General features: G+C 33.0%; 1 protein-coding gene across 2 annotated transcripts in view; it reads right to left on the bottom strand.

Annotated features, from left to right (window-relative positions):
• HBS1L (HBS1 like translational GTPase) overlaps positions 1-18,847 on the bottom strand; it is a 131,654-nt gene that overhangs the window by 75,301 nt on the left and 37,506 nt on the right. The window contains exon 1 of one of the 2 annotated variants that reach the window (XM_023503220.2): positions 9,289-9,555. The exons of the other annotated variant lie outside the window; for it this stretch is intronic. Within the exon in view, the coding sequence (XP_023358988.1) occupies positions 9,289-9,352 (64 nt within the window). The 5' untranslated portion in view covers positions 9,353-9,555. Of the gene's footprint in view, positions 1-9,288; positions 9,556-18,847 lie in introns of those variants that run through there. 2 annotated transcript variants of the gene reach the window in all.

Below are 18,847 nucleotides of genomic sequence, written 5' to 3'. Positions count from 1 at the left end.
ATCTTTAACACTACAGAATGACTGGAATCCTACTCAAACTGGGAATGGGTTAAAAGAGTTAACAATATACTATCTAGAAAAGTATAAAAATATTCTAAATTTATAAAGAAATAAGAGGGAATGGCAGCTAGATAGTACAGTGGATAGAGTGCCAGCTCTGAAGTCGGGAGGACTTGAATTCAAATATGATCTCAGACACTTTTAACACTTCCTAGCTGTGTGACCCTAGGCAAGTAAATCACTTAACAATTGCCTCAGCAAGATAGACAGACAAAGAAAGAGCAAATATGATAAAGGGGTACAGAATGGTGTGTAGATTAATAGGGAAAAGAATAAGGTGTATAGATTAATGGGATTAGGAAAAAGAAAGGGAAAGGGAGAAAGGAGAGGATAAATAATGAAAGGATGGAGAATAGGTTAAGTAACAACAAGGGAAGCAGAAGTAAAGCAGAGTCAGAGGAAATAAGAGATACATAAACATAAAAAAGATGAAAGAAAAAAGGGGTTGTTATCACTGCTCTCAAAATTAAAGCTAAAAGATTTAATCAAGAGAAAAATAGGGAACTACACTACATGTCAGTCATATTAATCAATAATTGTTTTAGAGTATTTAAAGTAACTAAGATAGTATAAGTTTGGAATATTACTGTATATAAGAAAATGTTAAGTTGGTGGATTTAGAATACAGAAATATTTGGACTTATGAAGTTATCCACCTTCAGAGAAAGAGAAGAAACAAATGTAGTACAGCATTACACATATGTATAGTGGGAGAAGGGGGAGAGACAGACAGAGAGAGAGAGAGAAAAAATATATGCTCCTTTAATTGTAGTTTTCGTGGGAAAGATGGGAAGATTAAAAGAACAAAATAAAAACTACACAGCAGAGAACAAAAGAAAAATTAAAAGGAAGCAAAGAAACATGGCCATCTATGAAAACAATGTATAGTATTTATTATATAGGCTTTCTTGAAATAGAAATTTATTGTCTGATATTTTGAATCCTCTCATGTTCTGCTATGCACATGGCAATTTTTGTTTTGTTTTGTTTTCTGTGTGTTTTAAATAAATTTTAAAACTAAAATTTGGAATCATTTGCATACAGATAACTGATTAAATTGGAATTGGTGAGATCATTAAGACAGTATAAAATGGCAATAGGCCTCAGAACACATTTTAGCCCCCTGTCTTACCATTCATATCCCCTACATTTAAGAGGACAGAAAATAAATGATAATCCAGATAGGAAACTAGAAAAAAAAAGAGTTAGGTAGGAGGAGAAAATGAAGAATACAGTTCCATGGAAGGTAAGAAAAGAAAAATTATCTAGTGAGAAGAGGCAGTGGATAATATCAAGAGGTTCAAGGATGTCAGTTAGCAAGCAAAGGAAAAACCTTAAGATAACTGCTCTAGGCAAAAATATAATTAGCAAAATTTCATGAAATTGACTGAATTCCAACCATTCCATTTCAATCTAATTTAATAGCTAATCTTCTACATGGCTTTCTCCATCTCCCAAATGATTATGGCTTTTCCCACTACTGAACATTATTTTATATTTCTTTAATTATTAAGTCACTCTAGCATTAAAGGTTTTAGAGAGTATTTTTCTCACAACAATCCTTTGAGAAAGATACTGAAAGTATTACTACCTTTTAAATATGAGGAAAAGGGACAACATAGAGGTTATGTAACTTGATCGCATAGTAAAGTGGCAAAGTTGGATATTCTGACCCAGAGCACTGTTTCCACTCTTCTTCCTCTATCATGCTTACTATGTATCATTCATTCTTGTTCTTGCATGTAATTTATAGTCTTACTAGCCTGTGATCTCCATGACACAAGAACTATTTAAACTTTAATTCTTCTGCAGTGCCCTGAATACATACTATGCCATACACATAATAGAAATTTACTAAATTTTTGTTGGATTATTTTCTCCCTTTCTACCAGAATAAGGTAAAATATTATGAGAAACACAGCCAGAATGAAAGTTTCTAAGAAGACAACACTGGTTCAATGATAAGTAAGCATTACAGTTTGAAAAAAATCCCACAAAAGAAAAAAGAAAGTATTTTGCATGTACAAATGTGATAATAAAGCAGAACATACCAAGAAAAAATCTGTTAAGAATGAAATTTGCTGAGTACACATATATATATTTTAAAGAACTAGCTTTCTAAAGAATTTAAATAAAACAAATATAGTACCACATACTTGCACACAAAAACAAGTTATGGTGCTTAAGTGTATATCAAAATAGAAATCAATACTCGAATAAATTAGTAACTGACAAATTATCAAGACATTTTTTCGGTAATACAAAAATAGGTTAAGAAAAATATTCCCTTACCTAGAGAATACATGATGACTCATGATCATAGAGTAAATTCTTGGTATCAAAGAAAATATTATATTTAATATTTTATTAATTTTGATTTTAAGAGAAATGAAAGTTTGTGATGGCAATGTTTCCTCAAATCTTAGAAGCAGTGAACCAAGAAACATCCTAAAGAAAACTAAATACATAGTAAAAAAAAAAAAAAAAAGTTTAGTGTTACAATCAAATAAATGTTAAAACAAAAAAACCATCTAATATTAATGTTACCTGTGTTATATTTCATGTAAACAGTCATAAAAGGTTAAGAAGTTCAAACTTCTTCAATCAAGTCATTCCATCCTCCTGGAATTACAGACAGTCTAACTACTAGCAGTAATCCTCAATGCCACATAATCAGAATCAAGTCTTTCCAAAATTAAATAAACCAAATCAAATCAACAATAACAAAACTCCATACCACTCAAGATATACTGAGTCATCAGTTATTTTTACTGTGAAACCTCCAGGAAGAATAATTATGCTTGCTGCTCCCACTTCCTTACCACATTCAATTGCTTTTTGCTATGTTCCCATGACTTTATTGAAATTACTCTCTCAAAGGTTAATCAATACCCTAAATACCAAATCTAATGATCACCTTTACCCTGCAGTCTCCCTGATCTTTTGATAACACCAATATCACTGATTCATCCCTTGGCTTCCACAATACTGGGCCAGAATGTTTCTACCTGTCCTTTTCCCCCTTTTCCTCTTCCTTCTCTCTCTCCCCTTACTCTTTTGTTCCATTTTCTTCTTCCTCTACTTCTCTTGCTCTTTCTTTTCATAACAATTCCTCCTCTCCAACCTGCTTAAATTTACATGGTGCTGCTGCTGCTATAATTTTTTGTATTTGCAAAGAAAATAATTATCACAGAATCTTTAAAAGATCAAAGGATTTTTAAAATCAGGATCATAGATATAGAACAAGAAGAAATCTTAGAAGTGATCTATACTGAGTTTTCACTTTTACAAATAAGGAAATTGAAACCCAAAGAGTTTGTGGTCTGCCCAAAAGCACATAGACATTTAAGCAGGAGTCAAGTCCTGTGAGAAGGAGGAAAATAATGAAGAAGAAAATAGTGGGAACAAAGGATGAAAAATTTTAATAAAACACCATATACTCATTAAAAAAAAATGGCTAAAACAAAACACAGACAAGGAACATCAATTCCAGAGCAAAAGCAAGACAAGAATTTTAGAAGAACTGAAATCTCTAAAAACCAAAGTAACTAAACTTGAAGAAATATTGATGATATTAAATGATATTAACTAAAAAAGTCTATATAGAATTATTCAGAAAATTATAAAAGGATATTGTGCAGAAGTATCAGAAATACATTACAAAATGCAAATTGTATAGAATTTATAGGATGCAACCAACAGAGAGGAATACCAAACTTAAGTTAACTAGAAATGTAGTTACTAAGAACAGAACTTAGATATGACAGAAATCAGCTTAAAATATTTAGGAAGCAATTACATAATGACAGAACATAATATTAAAACATAGAGAACTGCTCACCATCTACCCATAAAGGAAAAGCCTTGAATGGTATAGTAAAAGAAAATTTAAAAGGTTCATACACCAATCAAGCAAATCTAATACACTTTTATTTATGTATCTCTTTTAAAAGTTCACATTCTCAATCATTTTTCAAATAAATTCCAAGATTTTTTCCAAAGAAAGAAAAGAAAAAGAGGTAGGTAAAGGAAAAGGAAACAGAGGAAAAGAAGCTTAAATATAAACAAATCCATCTACCAAACAAAAACCTCAACAATACCTATGTGGTCCAGAATGAGAGTGATGATTATCCTGCTAAGCTTCTGACCTGGTCAAGTGAAGTATAGATCATCACTTTCAGTATTGAGAGTCATGTTTTAGGAAGCATACTGAAAAGAAAAATGATGTAGTGGAGTAGAGAAGTGGATTTGATGTAAAGGACTCACTTCCAGATATGCTACTACCCATATATATGACCATGGACAATTTGTTTAATTTGAGTCTATTTATAACATCAGTAAAATGAAGGAACTGGAATGGTGGATAAGGATTTAAGATCCCTTACAACTCTAAATCCTAAGATTCTATAAACTAGAAAATGACCAAAGAGCAAGCAAAGTGGTCAGAGGACTAAAGATTAAGGCATAACAAATGGTGGAGAAAAGTGAGGATGTTTTGACTGAAGAGGTAAATGAGATTTATATCTTAAAATACTTAAAGTGATATCATGTGGAAGAAAGTAAAAATTTCTGCTTCACGACAGAGGCCAATGAGTGGAAGTTATAGGGAGATAGATTTCAGATCAATATATGGGAGAAAAGTAACAATCAGAACTACTTTAAAGAAGAAAAGCAGAATTTTGCATCACTGGAGTTTCCCATCACGACTTAGTAGATAGAATTTCATAATCATTGGGGGTTTAAGAAGAAACTGGGTGAACATTTGTAAGGGATGATTTGATGGAAATTAATAATTCAGGTTGGAATGGATAATCTATTAAGTTCCTCTGAAGTAATTCTATGGTTCCATGATTCCATACTGGAAAATAAATAACACAGTTAACAGTCATGAGCATGGAAGTTGAACAATATCATAACCTTTTTGAAAGCCTATAAAATAGGGAAGTTGGATTAGATCAGAGATTTCAAATGTCCCGGTCAAGGTTGATCAACTTTCTACATCCACCTTCCCCTCAATGCATTTATCTACCTGATTATGTGTTATATGTGAAGGGAAAAAAAAAAAATTACATAAAAGTAAAGCAAATAAACTTAAAACTATGAAATCTATGTTGAAGACTACTTGACTACCTGATCTATAAAAATTCTCCCTTGATGAATTATAATATGCAATTATTTTAAAATTTGAGATTTGATGTAGTCACAAATAGGGATAGCAGAAAGGAAAAAAAATTTTTTTACTGATATACCAACAAATCAACACCATAAGGTACATTTTGAATTTGGAAATGTTGGACTGGGTAAATTTTTTATAGAGAACATGCACTACTTCTTTAGTTTCAGATATAATAATTTCCCAATTGCCACTATCCAGTCTCTCTACTCTAACCTTACTCAAATTATAATCAGCCTATTTCTAAGTAGTATTATCTTATTACCAATTTTACTATACCACTCAGAAATCCCATCTAAATTCCCTACCCATCCCTAAAATTCCTCCCATCACTATACTTTTACCAAAACTTAACTTTCTTGTGAATGAACACAAGATGTATTGCAATGCCTCCCAATAGAAGTTATTCCTTCTCTTATTTTCAAAAATGTAAAGGGTCACATGGATAGTTTTTGCACTCCCCTTCCAAGCCATAAACTCACAATGTTGTTTCACATTTTGAGGTCCACATAATCCATATAAACCAATCGCTTCCTATCTTTGTCCCAGTTGCCTTTTAACCCCAGATGATTCTTCCAAATTTTTAAGATTATAAAATATTAGTGAATTAGTAGCTAGCAAGGAATCCATTCTTTTTTTTGGACAGGTCTCTTAGGAAGTTTTCTCTTACATATAGACTAAATTTTATGGACTACAATTTGTACCCATTGTACTCTGATTTTATATGCTAAATAGAAAGAAAAAGGTGCAATCATTATTCCACATGGTCAAAAACAATTGTCATTTATGCCTTCTCGTTCCCAGTTCTTTCAATTAATTTCTGAAGCCTCTTCATCAAGGTCATACTCCTTTTATATACATTCAAGCTCATCAATGCCCTTCCCAAATTGACACTCCAACCTAAAGACAATACTCTAGATGTGATCTGATCAAGATAACGTACCATGGGACCATTGCCAATCTCATTCTGGATAGCATGTCTATCTTAACACAATTCAGAATAGAATTAGCTATTTTTGTTCTCATTTCACATTTCTAACTCATTTTGCTAGTTGTAGTTTGTTAGTTCCAACTCTTTTCCACAAAAATTATCTACAAACACCTTTCCATTCTATGTTTGCACCCATCTATGCTTGAATTTTATACTTATCCCTATTAAGTTTTATTGTACTAGATTCATCTCAACTTATAGCTTATAAAGATCTTCTTGGATTCAAAACTGTTAACTGTATGTCACTGCTATTCCACTTGCCCTCTTGCCTTTGGCACATTTGATATACATGCCACCTGTACCATTATCAAAATCATCAATAAATATGTTAAAAAGTACAAAAGCTAACACATATCCTTAAGGGATTCTTTTAGAGACATCATTCCAAGTCCATAGCAAACTATTAAACACTATATTCTGAATTATTTTCCTTAAGGATAAATAAAAGACTTAGCAAATGTTAATGCTTTGCTAAAATATAGTTATACTTCATATTATATCTACAATATTCCTATAACAATCTATTAACTCCACCCATTGAGAAATAATGTTAATTTGGAATGGGCTATTTCTTGATGAAGTCATGCTTGCTTTTCACATAAACCCATTTTTTCCCCCAATACTTACAAGTCATCATTTAATAAAGTACTTCAGTAATCTACCAAGAATTAAAGATCATTAGTCTAAAGTATGTAACATCAACTCCCCCCCCCCCCATTTTGTTTTTTTAAAGATTACAAAATCTCTCTCCAATTCCACAACATTGCTTTTGCTTTCTGGTCACAAATGCCAGCTATTTCAGGATATGGAATATAATTTTCTGCATTTAGAGATGTCACTGAGGACATTTAGATGTTTTCTTACCAACTCTCCTCATTATCTTGGGTTTCAACCCCTTACTAAACAATCTAGCCTACCCTTCCCTGTTCAAAAATCATTCACCTTGGCAGGGTAGACAAAGAGTTAATTAGTTTTACACACACTTCAATTATTATCCCATCCAGTTCTGTTCATCTATTGCTCTTCCTTTCATCCTCAACATATGTTTAAAAAAAAAAAAAAAGTGAGACTCAGAGCTAGAAGAAAACCTCAGAAGATATCTAGATCCAACTCCCTCTTCTTTTTTACATATGAGAAAACCTTTGCAATTAGTTTGCCACTCTTCTGAAATTGTTCCCTCAAAGAAGCAGAGAGAAGGGATCCTACTTAACTTGTAGGAGTTAAGTAGCAGTATCAGAACTGAAACCCAAGTTTTCTAAGTCTGTATACCACATTCTTTCCCTGGATCATTCAGCCATCCAGATGGGAATCATTGTTTCAAATGTCCCTGACTAACCCATTCACATTTTTTCCTACTTGCCTACAAATCAGTCCCTTCTCCTAAGCTGAGAGAAGACCAAAGTCCCCAATTCTTCCTCTTGTCTGTAGTATTCAACATCCACTGGAATTCAACCAATAATGCTCTTTTTCATTCCATCTTCTATGAATGTCTTTTGAAAATGGTTTTAATTAATAAGATCTTCATGCAATCATATCAACCTCTTTAGAAAGCTTTCCTTTTCTTCCACATTGGAATTATTTATGTTTGTATCTTCAGAAAATATGCTTCATACTTCTTGGACTGACATTTTCCTTTATTTTTTCTTAACTTTTTATTGACAGAACCCATGCCAGGGTAATTTTTTACAACATTATCCCTCGCACTCAATTCTGTTCCTGTTTTTCCCCTCCCTCTCTCCACCCCCTCCCCCAGATGGCAAGCAGTCCTATATATGTTAAATAGGCCGTAGTATATCCTAGATACAATATATGTGTGTAGAACCGAACAGTTCTCTTGTTGCACAGGGAGAATTGGATTCAGAAGGTAGAAATAACCCGGGAAGAAAAACAAAAATGCAAACAGTTTACATTCATTTCCCAGTGTTCTTTCTTTGGGTGTAGCTGCTTCTGTCCATCATTGATCAATTGAAACTGAGTTAGATCATCTCTTTGTCAAAGAAATCCACTTCCATAATGACCTCCTGGTTCTGCTCATTTCACTTAGCATCAGTTCATGTAAGTCTCTCCAAGCCTCTCTGTATTCATCCTGCTGGTCATTTCTTACAGAACAATAATATTCTATAACATTCATATACTACAATTTACCCAACCATTCTCCAAATTGATGGGCATCCATTCATTTTCCAGTTTCTAGCCACTACAAACAGGGCTGCCACAAATATTTTGGCACATACAGGTCCCTTTCCCTTCTTTAGTATCTCCTTGGGGTATAAGCCCAGTACTTTCTCTTTAAAAGCTTGGTTTACTCTCTTTGTAACCCATAGGTTGCACTCATGTTGTTAACTCTTTGGAAATAGTCACCTAAAAATGATGACTGGTTGTCTTTACTGATAGTCTTTCTCATGTTAAATCTATTACTCTCTAGATCATCTAAACTAACATGTATTTGGATGATGATCTTTCTTGCCTTGCCTTTCTTTCTTGACTTGCAGTTTAACCACATGGATCAGATTTGCAAGAATCCAAGAAAGTATGTTTTTGCTAATATTTGTTAGATATACTTCATCCCAGTAGCATGGTGATATGTAAAAGAGAATTTAACATGAAGTCATAGGGCATAAATACCTGCGAGACTTTGGACAAACCAGTTTACCTTTCTGGCCTCAGATTTATCTGTAAAATGGTATATGTTAGGGACAGGAAGGAAGGTGGGGAGGTCCAAGCAATTAGATGATTTCTAAAGAGCCTTCCAATCCTAGATCTTTAATCCTAAGAAGCTATCCAAGAGCCCACCTTAGCTATATTTATATTGTGGTCCAGAAATCCAAATCCCATCTTACACACTAGGTTATTACTAGCTACACACTTTCCAAAACCTTTGTCTCTACACTAATGCCCCTATCACCAAATAAGCCATAGTGACTGAATTATAAGCAGGCTATAGCCTTCATTAATCTGACAATTCTCTAAAGACTCTTCCAAATGGCCAAGTTTCTTCCCTTATCACATACAAATAGCCACCTTGGTACCCCTCAGTAAGGAACCAATAATAACCAATACTCACCTCTTTTTCTGCTGACAATTGCCATATGACCATTCTCCTGATGGCAACTGTAGATCCACATCATCTTTCTTTGTATAAAAAGAAGCTTCTTCCTGAGAGCATCCAGTTTTCCCCTTTAAGGAAAGTACTACATATCAATTACTTAGCTGCAAATATGTAGTGGTCCTTTCTTTCTCACTTGCCATATTTTACTACCATTTGATCTACTGACACAAGTTAGTGTTTATCACCTTCCACTGAAGAGCTTTCAGGACTTTCTCATTTCTTTCTCAAGTACATTATACTCCTTAAACCTTTAGGACAGAAGTGTTCTTCCAAATACTTTTCCTTTTTTGTAGCAAATCAATTCTTTGCATATAACTAGCTATTCTTTTATATTGGCAAAAATATATAGTGCACTTTCTACCTAGCACTAAATAATTCCCTTCCCCCTCATACTTGCCTTATGATATCCTCAATCTTTTGGGATTCTTGCTAAATTCCCTAATGCTTCTATTTATCAATTAACAAGGATTTATAAAATTCGTACTATGTTCCAGGCACTAGGAATTTATTCCCTAGCATAATCTTGAGCTATCAGATATAATTTACTGCTTGTGAGTCTCCCATTCACCTTAGAAAAAATTTAGCCTATCTCCTTTATTAACTGAGCAATTATTCATCTACTAACCTTTAATACAAATATAAGCTAGTTCATACAAAACCAGAGAAATTTTTTCTAATAATCCAATAATTTATCACTTTTCTTTTCTAGTTCTTTTTTAAAAGGTACTTTAAGATCTCTCCTAACTTCTATAACCACAATTCAAATTTTACTCAGTAACCAAAAATAACTAAGTTTCCTCTCTCCAATTCTCTGAAGCACATAAAATATGTTTCATAGTTATCATGACCTCAAGTTCCCAAACCCATGCCTATTTTTCCAATCTATCTCACCCATTCTGTCTTTACTAGCTTCTAGTCTACAATCTCTTAAATATTTTGCTAAGTAGCATCCTGGGATTCCTTGCCCCTCTAACTTCCATCCATCGTGATTTACAAATCATAACCACGTAAGCTCCTTCATCCAATTTCACCATTCCTACTTTAGTGTTACTAAGTTAAAAGAAAATGTCTAAAGCTCATTATACCCCTCCTTCCTAATATTACTTTGCCTAACATTACTGTTTTTGACAATCCTAACCTACCTTTGGCCCCCTAATCTACTCTCCCATAAAGATTCTCCAAACCTTCTGTCTTAGGATCAAGGACCTACAGGTACAAGGGGTCTCAAAGGTTATCTAATCCAATCCTTTCATTTTATAGATAAGTAAATTAAGATCTGGAGAGGTTAAATAACTTGCCCCACACAGCCACAACCCTTACCCTTAAAAGAGATGCTCTCATCTTCTATTTCCCAGCTTCTTAAACAGTGCTTCACAATCCCTCACAGGGTTTCATAACTGAATGTGGACATCACAAAATCATGATTTATTATCAGTAAGTAACTGTTTGATTTTTATACCTATTTGAAATATTTATATATCCAAGATCATAAAAATTTCTCAGGCAAAAAGGATCACACGTAGAAAAAATTTAAGAAGGCTTGTTCTATTCAATCAAGAACAAATTGAGCCTACCTCAACTACTAGTTTATTCCTTAAGTCTCTCAACATATCAGCCACCATCAAATCATCTTCCAGATGATCACAAAACAAGCATATTTGTTTCTTATTAAGGCCAATCTTTCTGCTTGTACCCTCAATCACATTTCCTCAGAATTCTTCCAGGACTTTGTAAAGTAATAGCCCTGATATTTTTAAATTTTCCTTATTTCTCCTTCACCAAAGGCTTCTTACAACCTATCTACATATTCATGCCTCCCAAATGTTAAAAATAAATAAAAATTTTAAAAAGCATTCCCTTTACTTTGCTATTTCATCTATTCATCTATTATTTCTCCCCTCACATTCAGTTAAATTATCTGGGGGGAAAACTGTCTTTCACTTGTGCCTCTACTTTTTCACTATTCAGCATCTCTCTTTGATATCTGACTTTTTGCTTCTACTCTAATAAAACTGCTATCTCGAATGTTATCACTGACTTCTTCCTAATCTTAACAATCAGTCCTAACCAGTCTTTGTTACCTCTGGAACTTCTAACAATACTTTCCTACTGAAAAATTACCATGACTTATGAGACACCACACAGTCCTAGTTCTATTTCTTCTACATTTCTCTCATTGCATCCTTATCCTTTTCCTGACTATTTTATGTGGGTATTCCCCCACCCTTCATACTCTTCTTTCTCACTTGGCAATCATATCTACTTTGATAGTTTAATTATGTTTCTATACAAATAATGCCTAAATCTACTATCTAGTCTTAGATTCTCTTCCAAGCAACAGATCCATATTTAAAGCAATAAGAAAGAATTATTGAAAGAATGGATGGCCTAGAGAAAATACAAACTAGGGAGTAGTCAGTCAAAAGAAATATTCAACCTGAAAAAGAAAAGATTTCGAGGAGAAGATGTAACCCTTTTCAAGTACCTGAAGGCTATTCTGTGAAAAGATTTGATGTGTTCTGCTTCATTCCAAAAAGAATTAGGAGTAAACAGTAAGTGGAAAGGCAGATTTAGGCTTTAAGGAAAAAACTTCATAACAATTAGACCTTTCCAGAGTGAATGGGCTACCTTGGGAAGTACTGAATTTTCTATCTCTAGGTCTTTAAGCACAGGTTGGCTAATTAATCATTAGAACTGTTATAAAGAATTGGGTGAATTGAAAGGTATAATGGTGTTGAAAGGCCATGGGAAAGAAAAAAAAATTGGTCTTTGAGAATAGGATTTGGATTTCTAGAACATGGTTTAAAATACAGCAATGACAGGTTTCTTGAAAGGGATATGACAAGGACTAATGAAGAATGTCTTTAGTTAGAATCTTGCAAATCTCTTAATTGAAAAGGAAAGCAGAAGAAAAACAATGTCTATGTATACCCATCAAGCTACATACCAAGCAGAGTGCTTATGGTGTAGGAAAAAAACAGCAGGAGAGAAATACAAAGCTGTCATAAGACACAATATCAAAGAAAAAGCCAGTAATGAAATCTATAACCAGGACTTTAGGATTGCAAATCCTGCAAGGGCTGGGAAAGATCTTGACCACCATCCTTCCCCTCATCCCTCGCCCCATTTTACAGATGCCAAAGTAAAGGTAAAAAAGTAAAATGAATTAAATATCCTAGTGCAAGATAGAAAATTTGACCTCACAAGTATCACCAAAACTTGATTAAGACTCATAAGTCTAATACAACTTCAGAAGAAAATCTAACCTTATTTAAGATAAATAAAAGAGGTAAAAGAAGGGGTTGAAAGGGAAGGTGAAATAAGCTTTTTAGGAATGTTGTATGTCATAGAGCAAGACATGCTCTCTTGGGGTCAGAAAGACTTGTATTTAAGTCTTGCCTGGTACATACTAGCTATATGATTCTGGGCAAGTCATTTAACCTCCCACTGCCTCAGCTAATTCTCTGAGACTAAGTCACAAAAAGGGAGTTTCCACTTCAAGAGTTCCCTACACTAAAGCAATCATGATGAAGCCTGGGGAAATTCTTTTTAAAAGATGGGTAAATCCATTTTTACCATAACATTTTCTTCAAATGATAAAGGCCTTATGGAACAAGCATTGATTTAAAAATAGCACAAATGTATATAAACACTATTATCTAGTATTAATTACTGTATTATACTAGATTTTAACTTTCAAATCATACCATTAACAGTAATAGTAATATTTTAGCAAATTGTCTACTGCCAACAAATTATTAAATCTATTTGCCCTTGTCACTGTGTAAAAACATAGGAAAAAGCAAGATAAAGTTCTAATTATGACTATGCTCCTGAACAATAATACCAACAAAACAGGCCAGAAACCATAGTATCAAGATGGTATTGAGGAAGAAATGATGGATACATAATGAGTAATAAAAGTAAACACAGTATAAGAACTTAGAAGTTTCTAATTCATTTCTCAGAAAATTTTTGTGCAATGGTTTAAATTTGAAATATTCTGTCTAAATGATTTTTATAAAAGATATAGTTCAAGGATCCACAATTTTGTAAGTGGAGGCACTCCTTCCTTCCACTGATTGCTGCAGATGGTAACCCTCCATGCCTTAGTAAACAAGCTGTCAGCCGTTGTGGCTGAAAGAATTCACTGTCTTGTGATGATCCTCTTCCCACTTACCTAGGCTGACTTTCGGAAGAAATAATGTTCATCACTGGGCCGGTACACAAAGCCTTTCCAGCTTGGTAGGACCTGTCAGGTCTTGCACTCACTCCGGTGGCATAGCTTTCAAGAACCCAGGGTCATTCATATGCCACATTAAGGCATTAGAGTAGAGCTTTTAGTAGAAGTCCATAAAAGATGAAATCTACATATACTTTCAACATGTTAATACAAAAAATACCATAGAATACATATTATAACAAATATACAAAAATAAATGTTCTAAATTAGCCTCTTTCAACAATCTTTAAGCAATTAGGCTTGAGTTTCTTTTTAAACTTTGCTAAGTCAGTCTTTTTTGTGGTGACAAGGCACTGAAAACTAAATGGATGTCCATGAGTTGAGGAATGGCTGAATAAGTTATGATATATGAATGTTATGGAATATTATTGTTCTATAAGAAACGATCAGCAGGATAATTTCAGAAAGGCCTGGAAAGACTTACATGAACTGATGCTAAGTGAAGTGAGTAGAACCAAGAGAACACTATACACAAGAAAACTATGTGATGATCAACTCAAATGGACATGTCTCTTTTCAACAATGAGGTGATTCAGGTCAATTTCAACAGATTGTGAGGGAGAGAGCCAACTGCAACCGAATGAGGACTGTGGTGACTGAATGTGGATCACAATATAGTATTTTCACCTTTTTTGTTGCTTGCTTTTTGATTTCTTTTTTGATCTGATTTTTCTTGTTCTGTGTGATAATTATGGAATTATGTATAGAAGAATTGCCTAACTTATGTTGGATTACTTGCTGTCTAGAAGGGAGGTAGGGAAAGAGACGGAGAAAAATTTGGAACACAAGGTTTTGCAAGGGTGAATGTTGAAAACTATCTCTGAATATTTTTTTAAAGGAAAAAGCTATTTAAAAAAAAGAAATTTTACTAAGTGAGCAATAATGGAATTTTTTTATGAAATAATTACTATAAGAATGACTAGTACAAAATTCTGGATATCATGAATCCTATTTGGAAAGGATAAAATTTTGTCTCAAATGAGACAAAGGGAAAATAAATCCATTTGTCAAAATGGACTTTGCCTCTAACTAGTTTATGCCTGAAGAAAAGACATTTAATCTTCCCAGATAATAAGGTGTTTATAAGCAAAATAGAAACTAAATCAGATGATTTCATTTCTAAATCTATCATCATAAATATCTTACGTTTCTTTTGAAATTTGATGGAGGAAATAACTTAAGTTGTAGTGGGTTAAGGGGAACTCGCCCTCTCAAATGCATAATTTTAATATAATTTCAAGATTGATATGATTGAATTAAGGCATATTCAATTATAAAATGAAGCCAAGTTTACAAATCTTTTTCAACCCTTGATATCATTTGTATCATCCTAAATTTTACAAACATTTAGTAATCCTACAACTAAATTAAATTAAGATAAGAATTCTTTTTTAAAAGTCTAATGATTGAAATTGTTAACAATTTTGAATCCAATTGGGAGGGGGGAAGGAAGAAGGAGAAGGACTAAAATGTACTGTAATAAATGCTACCACTAACCACTATGGTATTTAAAAAATAGCAAAAAAAAAAAAAAAAAAATGTTGAAAAAAAATTTCACAAATTTTATTACAACACAATGACAAACTTTAAATTATGCAACCTATATAATACTGAGTTCTTGTCATCTATGATTCATACACTCTGATGGGTGTCACAGTTCACCCCCAAACCTTAAATCCAAATCCCAAACATGCCATGTCAAATCCATCCAGGGACTCTCCTGGAAGTCTACTATACAAATCCATCACAAGAGGTGTGCACCCAAGAAACTTGTCTCTCAAATTCTTCAGACTGTGTGAGTACAAATGAAACACAAAGGTTTACATTTCACCCTATTTCTGTAAAGGCAACCTTCATGACATTTCAGTTGTGTAAATTTTTTTTTTTTGTAATGTGCTTGCTTATATACTCACCAAGGATTGTCATCCTCAGGTTTGTCATCCTTTCATGAAGACCACCCTCAATTTCAAATGTAATCTTCAATGAATTATAGTCATAAATTAATTACCAGAACAATACTGGATTTATCAATCCATAAGCATATATGAAACACTTACCATAACTAGGCCTTATGCTAAGTGTTTGGAATACAAAGACAAAACAGTTTCCTCAAAGAGTTTGTATAACATTATGAAGGAAAAGAATCAATATTCAAACAAACACAAAATTTATTAAAAATAATTGTGGAAAGATTACCAGAAAAGGAAATCCACATGTAGGAAGTGCTCCTTAATATGAGTTTTGAAAAGAAGCTAAAGGCAGGTAAGGAAGAAATGTATTCTTACATTCTGTGTAAATAAAAGCAGATAGGTAGGAGACAGACTGTCACATATAAGGAACAGCAAGAACTTCTTGGTTGTTGGAACACAGATTTTATGAAGAGGGATTAGATAAAAAACCAGAAAAGCAGAATAAAGTCAAACTGCAAAGGATCTGAAATGCTAGAGGAATTTGTATTATATCAAAGAGTCAAAAGGGAGCCAATAATAGGAGAGTGACACAGATCAGTGCCTTAGAAAAATCATTTTAGCAACTGTATTTACAGAACCAGAGAGGAAAAAAGTTGGCGATAAAGAAACCAATGAGGTTGTTATTGGAAGAGTACAGGAGAGAAATAATGAGACCCTGAATGAGGAACACAATTCTGTGAGTAGAAAGGAAGGGAGGGTTACATGAGCTGTTGTGAAGATAGAAACAAACTTTAAAACTGATTGAATAAGGGGAGATGAAGCCAAATTGATAAAAATTAACAACTCTTTATCTGCTCATTACTATCAAATAATGTCCAAAACAGAGATATATGCTCATCAAAGGTTTTCACAATAAATGAAAAGAATCAGTACAAGACATTTTGTTCTATCACCTCATCCAAAATGGCTGCTTCCTGAAAGTGTTTTTCACACTATAAATTATCAGGAAATCTCTATTTAACACTTACATTGCAAAAAATTTCTTTTTTGAATAGGTGGTATCTTTATGTAGCTCTCACAATACTGAACACAGATCAGTTAACAATGATGAAGACTTTGAAAATCTTAAGATTTATAAAATCATTAAAATATTTTAAAATTATTTTATAATAGTTTATCTAATTGTCTGTATATGTTGATACATATGCCATGTATTTGCATGTGTGTAAAAAGCAAAGGATCTAAAAGAGAATACCTAAGTATTGGTATTCATTATGGGTAAGAGAAGAAGGGCAATCTCAAAACTTTTTTTTACTATTCCCAAAAAGCAACAAAGAAAATATTATAGGTACTGACCTATACACCTAATTTCTCATCTCCCCAGAAAGACTTTTAAAGAACAAATTAAGTATATGTTAAGGGTATCCTTGATGAACATAAGAAAATTAGTATGCTTCTGCAAATTATATATATGTTTTTTTCATGAATAATTTCTTGATACTATTTTATTTCACCTACATTTCTCAAGATATCTTTTTCATGCTTTCCATTCCCAAAGAGTCAAGCCTGGTAACATAGAATTTTTTAAAAAAGAAAAACAGTTCATCAAAATTAACCAATGGATTAAAAAATTATATACAGTATTCAAATTCTATAATTTCACCTCTGTAAAGTACCTTATAACTTTTTTTTAGGAACCAGGGTTGGTCATTATTTTATCTTGTACTCACTTGTGACAGTTTTCTTATTTCCATTCACATTGTTGTAATCATGTGTATTGTTGTACATTGAGAAATTGTTGCACTTACTTCCCTTTGTATCAGTTCACCTAAGTCTTATCCTTCTCTACAATCATGTTCAATTTTTTACAGAACTCTAATTCCATTAAAATCATTGTAGTGTAATCTAGTCATTCCCCAATCAGCAGAGAATTACTATTTCTATTTCTTTCTTACTATAAAAAGTGTTCTTTAAAAAATATTTTGGTACAAGTGTTTTTTTAAATTATTGATCTATTTTAATATGTCTAGCAATGGGAATCACAGAAAGTGTTCAAATGGACCTCAGTGAATATTTTGTATATCCCACACCTGAAAGCAATCCCTGCTGTAACAGATCTGACAGATCTGAAAACATATTTATCCAGTCTCTGCTTCAAAATCTTAAGTGAGGAAGGTGAACCAAACTATCTGTTGAGACAATGAAATTCATTTGGGGATATATTCAGTTGCTATGAAATATTTCCTAAAATCAATCATCAATTGATTTCTTTCCTCTTCAGGGTAAAAATATCCAGTTCCTTAAACCAAATTCTTATACCATGGACTTAAGGTCCTTTACTAATATTAGCTGCCTTCCTCTGGACACTTTCTAAAGTATTAACATCCTTTTCAACTTGTGATATGCAGAACTGAACACAATATTCGTTATGTCCTGACTAGGGCAGAGTAGAGAAGTAACGCTTCTTTATTTTGGGGAAATATAATATATTAGCTTTTCTGGCTGACACATCACATTGCTGACACATATTAAGCTTATAATCTATTAATACATTCAGGTATGTTGCAAAGAAGTCACTCTCTTAACTTCTCTTAACATGTACTTTTTTTGAACACAAGAATAAGACAACTAATTCTGCTAAATTTCATCTTTTTAGATTTACTCCAAACCCATCTAGTTATTTCTGCACCATGGATTTCATTCAGTGTGTTACCTAACCTTTCAAGATTTTGTCAGTTTGATGAGATCCAATATGTGCTTTTACACAAGTCACTGATAAAAATGGCAAGCACAGATCCCTTTCTGATGCTTCAAACTTTCCTACGTTAGTAAGTCAACTAAAATTTATATTTACCCTGAACAAGAAACCTTTCTGCTTCAATTTACATAACTATAAAATGGAGTTAATAACACCTACGTTGCTGAGTTGTGGTGTTTATCAAGTAAAATAATGTTCTTGGGACAGAGCCTGATTTTCAGACTTATGAAAATAAAATTAGATCCCAACTTCACAATGAAAACCAAAAACAGCAGCACCAACCCCAAAGACTTAATAACAGTCTCAAAGTAAGAACTTCAATGCTACATTAGGGCAAAGTAGGATTAAACAGAAAAGACAGGGGGAAAAAATAGTTGTGAAACAACACAGCAAAGCCAGTTAGAGAATAAATTATTAGAAAAATGAAGCCGCCAGAATTAAATATATTAATTTATCAATCTCAGATGTTCAGTTTCTCTGCTAAAATGCCAAGAGTTTTCTTTATATGATTCCTCTTGAATTCAATGTAAGCATCACTCTCCATTTCTCCACCTTTCTCTCCCTCTTTTTTCTGACATCAGGATTCTTGCCTGTCTACCCCAG

The sequence above is a fragment of the Sarcophilus harrisii genome, chromosome 4 (genome assembly GCF_902635505.1).
Source record: "Sarcophilus harrisii chromosome 4, mSarHar1.11, whole genome shotgun sequence".
Lineage (NCBI taxonomy): Eukaryota > Metazoa > Chordata > Mammalia > Dasyuromorphia > Dasyuridae > Sarcophilus > Sarcophilus harrisii.
The sequence above is the reverse complement of the archived record's forward strand: the minus strand, read 5'-3'. Positions and strand labels throughout refer to the sequence as shown.